General features: G+C 37.0%; 1 protein-coding gene across 1 annotated transcript in view; it reads left to right on the top strand.

Annotated features, from left to right (window-relative positions):
* Positions 1-4,370, top strand: part of RASSF5 (Ras association domain family member 5) — a 29,188-nt gene that overhangs the window by 21,064 nt on the left and 3,754 nt on the right. Inside the window, exon 3 of the mRNA XM_018561321.1 lies at positions 2,506-2,800. Within this exon, the coding sequence (XP_018416823.1) occupies positions 2,506-2,800 (295 nt within the window). The remainder of the gene's footprint in view (positions 1-2,505; positions 2,801-4,370) is intronic.

Raw genomic sequence — 4,370 nt, 5'->3', positions numbered from 1 at the left:
TTTAAGATACAGGTGAAACTCGAATAATTAGAATATCGTGCAAAGTTCATTTATTTCACTAATGCAACTTAAAAGGTGAAACTAATATATGAGATAGACTCATTACATGCAAAGCAAGATAATTCAAGCCATGATTTGTCATAATTGTGATGATTATGGCTTACAGCTCATGAAAACCCCAAGAACCCCAAATCCACAACCTCAAAAAATTAGATTATTACATGCAATCAATAAAACAAGGATTGTACATAGAACAATATCGGACCTCTGAAAAGTACAAGCATGCATATGTACTCAGTACTTGGTTTGGGCCCCTTTTGCAGCACTTACTGCAATTACTTTTGCACGATATTCTAATTATTCGAGTTTCACCTGTATGCTGTGTGAATGAGAAAAGATAACAAACATACAGAGGGGTTTTCTCAAATCTGACTGCAAACGTGGTTATGTATTTCCAATTTTGCAAAGTGAAAATTGAGAAAAACCCCTCTGCATGTTTGTTTAGCAGACCTTTGCAAGCTTTTCTTTCAGTTTCAGTAATAGCAAACTCTGACTGTCCCTATAGAAAGACTAAGGACAGACTGAGTTCCTCATCATTAACATACAACATTTCTTGATCTTTAACCCTGTGTGAGAGCAGATATTGTTCAAAAACTGGCCTTTGATCATTTAGAAATATTCTTACTGATACTGCACCTGAATCTTAAGTGTAATGTACAAATGGAACAAGTTATAGAATAAATGTATACTTTTTTTCTACAGTAACTCCAAGTACACGGCCGCTGCTGTAGTCGTGTTCTTGGTACCATTTTAAACAGTAGACGATTGCTGTTTAAAGTGACCCTGCATCTTTATAGGCGCGTCACTGTCTTGTTAGCCCCCTATGTGATAGCAATAAACTTAAGTGTAAAAAAAAAAATGTAAGTTCCCCTCTGCCCACGTCCACGCACATACAGCGCAAACGCGCATCGGATGCGCCCATGTGCTAAAATTGAGCCACACATGATACATATCGACGCGAGGATCGGAGTGAGAGCAACAATTCTAGGCCCATCAATCACTGTTAGCAATTAATTGATGAGCCGTCAAAGCCTTTAAAGCGTCGCCTATGGGAAATTTTGGTTATTGTAGTTTTTTGCGGTTTCACGGACGCACGCAAGTTAAGGCTTGACATGTTTGGTATCTATTTACCCGGCGTGGCCCTATCGTTTATATTTTACTAAACAATTGGGTATTATATTCTGTTTCTGTGCACTAAATTTAATTTTAGTGTATGCTATCCTAGAAATACTTGTTTGATAAATATTTGATAAATATTTGCGCCAATACCGTGCGGCATAAAAAATTGCAACTAGCATCTTTTAGCAACTATCATCAATTGTTTGGGGGTCTGAAGCTGTTTTCTAGCCAAAAATTCAGATTTTATCATGTGTGTGCAAATGTAAGAAATTGCTCCAAGCAGCAGTGGTTAAACAGTTATCAAATTAGAAAAAAAAAAGTGCATTTTGTCTACAAATTGCATAGAAAATTAAATCTTTTTTGCAAGACAATTGTACCAAAAGAAAGCCTTCTTGGTCCACCCAAAACCCAAATTAAATAAGGGATGCCGCACTGAATATGAATGTAAAATGCTGTCATCCAGTATTATCTTTATAAAGTAAATAAGTAACACAATGGCGCTGTTGTGTGTGTCAGTGCCATTGTCAGCGCTGTTTTGTCACATGATGCAGAGCCAAGGATAAGTCTTCCCAACACTCCATGCTGAGCGCTGTTCTGATTACAAGGTCTGATGGGAAAGATGTATTGCCCACTGATGTATTAGTTCTAGGTAGGTTGCCTTCAGAGCTGCAGGAAGCACAACCAGTGCTACATCACTGAACACCAATAATTGGCGTCGTACACCTTGGGCATGTAAGGAGAGTCTAGGTCTGGCAATGCCCATACATTACAAATATAAAAATAATTTAGGGCCTTTTTAACGTAACTCTAAACTGGTGAGTAGTATAGGTTTTTTTATGCGATACCTACTTAAATGTTTCTGTTTCGCAAGTTCACACAGTTTGAAGTCTAGAACTATTTGTTATATATAAACTCAACAGGGTTATATTTAATATATGTTTAGGGGATTGTATTCTATTTGCATGCATTAAAATAATGTTACCATATTTGTTTAGCTAAAACAAACATTTGATAAACATACTGTATGGATATGCGTTATGGAATAAACAAAATCAAGAATAATATCTTTGAATTCTATTGTTTTTTGCTTTTTTTTTTTCAAAAAAAGAATATGTTTCAGAAGGCCTTAATGAATTTCCAAATCCAGAATGTGCGTTTCATTGTGCATGTAAAAAAAAAATTTAAAAATTGGCTAAGGAAGTGGAAGCACTAATTCCAGCACGTTATAAAGACAGAGATGTAAAAATGTTTTCACAGCACTGCATTTGTAAGATTTTTTTTTTTCATTTATATTGTTTTACATTCATTTATTCTTGACATTGTCAGGCAGAGGATGGAACGTACACTGGATTCATTAAAGTGCATCTGCAGCTTAAGCGTCCTGTCAATGTATCGCACACCTCTCAGGCACCATCCATTTACACCAAAAAAGAAGTGTCATCTGATAAAGCAAAGGAAAAGATGACCCCCTTCAACGTACCACTGGATGCCATGAAGCAGTTACATATTAGCAGTGTCACAACAGTCAGTGAGGTCATCAGCGGTCTTCTACAAAAATTTCAAGTGGTGGATGACCCTCTAAAATTTGCACTCTTCAAGAAGATGCAGAGGGATGGACAAGGTAAACACAGCAACCACAATATAGCACAGCATGAATATTGTCCTGGATAAATCCCACTGCATGCTGTGTGGGCATATGAATGCAACTTGCAGTAAAAATAATTAGCATACAATTATATTACTGTATAAGACACTTTCTTACAGGTCTAATGGGCATTTTTCAGGCTACAATGTTTTTAGCAAAATCAGGTTCAGTAAAAAAAAGTCTATAGAATGTTAGGGGAGGAAAGGAAAACATTTGATCTAGGGGGCAAACACAGTTAACTGGACCTTATATAGTGGGCTACAGGCAGGCCTTACAGGCTAGGACAGAGGTCAAAGCAATTTAAAATACCCAATGAACACAATGATGCTGAGAAATGTTTAGAATCATATGCTCCAGAAATTTGAAAGAAGCATGGTGCATCAGTTTTAAGGTGTCAAAAAGCACACACATTATCATGGGAGGTTATTTTTTTTGTTGAGAAATCAGATCCCTCTGAATGACATTGTGCTGCCAGAAGTGACTGTAGAAATTTCTAGCTGGATGTACTTTTAAACCATTTCAGGTTTAAAATGTAAGAGGTATGTATGTACTAAAAATATAAACTTAAGCAGAGTTTCTAGGACATATCTATTGTGTCACCGCTATTACTGGCAGGGAATTGCTATATATTGCATAACAGGAGCAGCTCTCAAAATGTAGCCATTCCTGTGAAAGATGAGAATTACAGATAGTTTACACAAGTCATTGAGTAATACATTGTAACAATGTATTGTTACATTACCTCATTCATATGTACTGTAGATCAATGTGTAACCTTTCATCTGCATATGACATCAGTTAAATAAACCTAAAATTTAAAAAAACAAGTATTTAAAAAAAAAAGTTATATGTATTCTATTTTAACCCTTTTTTAACCCTTTGTTAACCCTAATCAGACCCCTTCCTACCATTCTGCTTTTAAGTTTTTTTTGTATTCTTTTATTTCTGGTCTTGCAACTATTATTCAAAGGAGAACTATGTGGTCAGTTACTATGAGGCGAGTGGAAATCACTCATCTCATAGTTCTCCTTTTAATATTGGTTAAAAAAAATGTGCAAATATGAAAAAAAAAGTATTTTAGCTATTTGTAAATAACTGCCATTAGTGAAAATTGCTCTGGTACTTACAGTACAATGAAACCTTTGTTCTGTTTTGCATATGTCCACTGCTAGCAAGCAGTAGATATATGAAAAAAAATATTTTAAAAAGGTTAACAAATAGGTAAAAACGTACCTGGGTCTCCGCCACTCGATGCTGTCTGAAGATTTTCGAGTGGCCGCGAAGGATCATGGGGCGGGCGCATGCAGCCATGCACAGTAGAGATCTTCGGCTGGGAGAAGAGGATAGACATAGGGTTAGTCAATGCACGCAGGCGGCAGCATGCACGTGGACAGACACCATGGGACCCGAGGAGTCAGTGCTGGATCAGAGATCAGAGACCGGCACCAGCGCTGGAGGGACTCCATAAAACTACTAGAAAGAAGATGATCGGATCAAGAGGCATCATTTAAGGTAAATCCTTAAAGCAGCATGAGGGGGGGGGGGG

The sequence above is a fragment of the Nanorana parkeri genome, unplaced genomic scaffold (assembly GCF_000935625.1).
Source record: "Nanorana parkeri isolate BGI_ZX_2015 unplaced genomic scaffold, ASM93562v1 scaffold516, whole genome shotgun sequence".
NCBI classification, from domain to species: domain Eukaryota; kingdom Metazoa; phylum Chordata; class Amphibia; order Anura; family Dicroglossidae; genus Nanorana; species Nanorana parkeri.
Note: the sequence above shows the minus strand (reverse complement) of the source record. Positions and strands in the feature narration are given on the sequence as shown.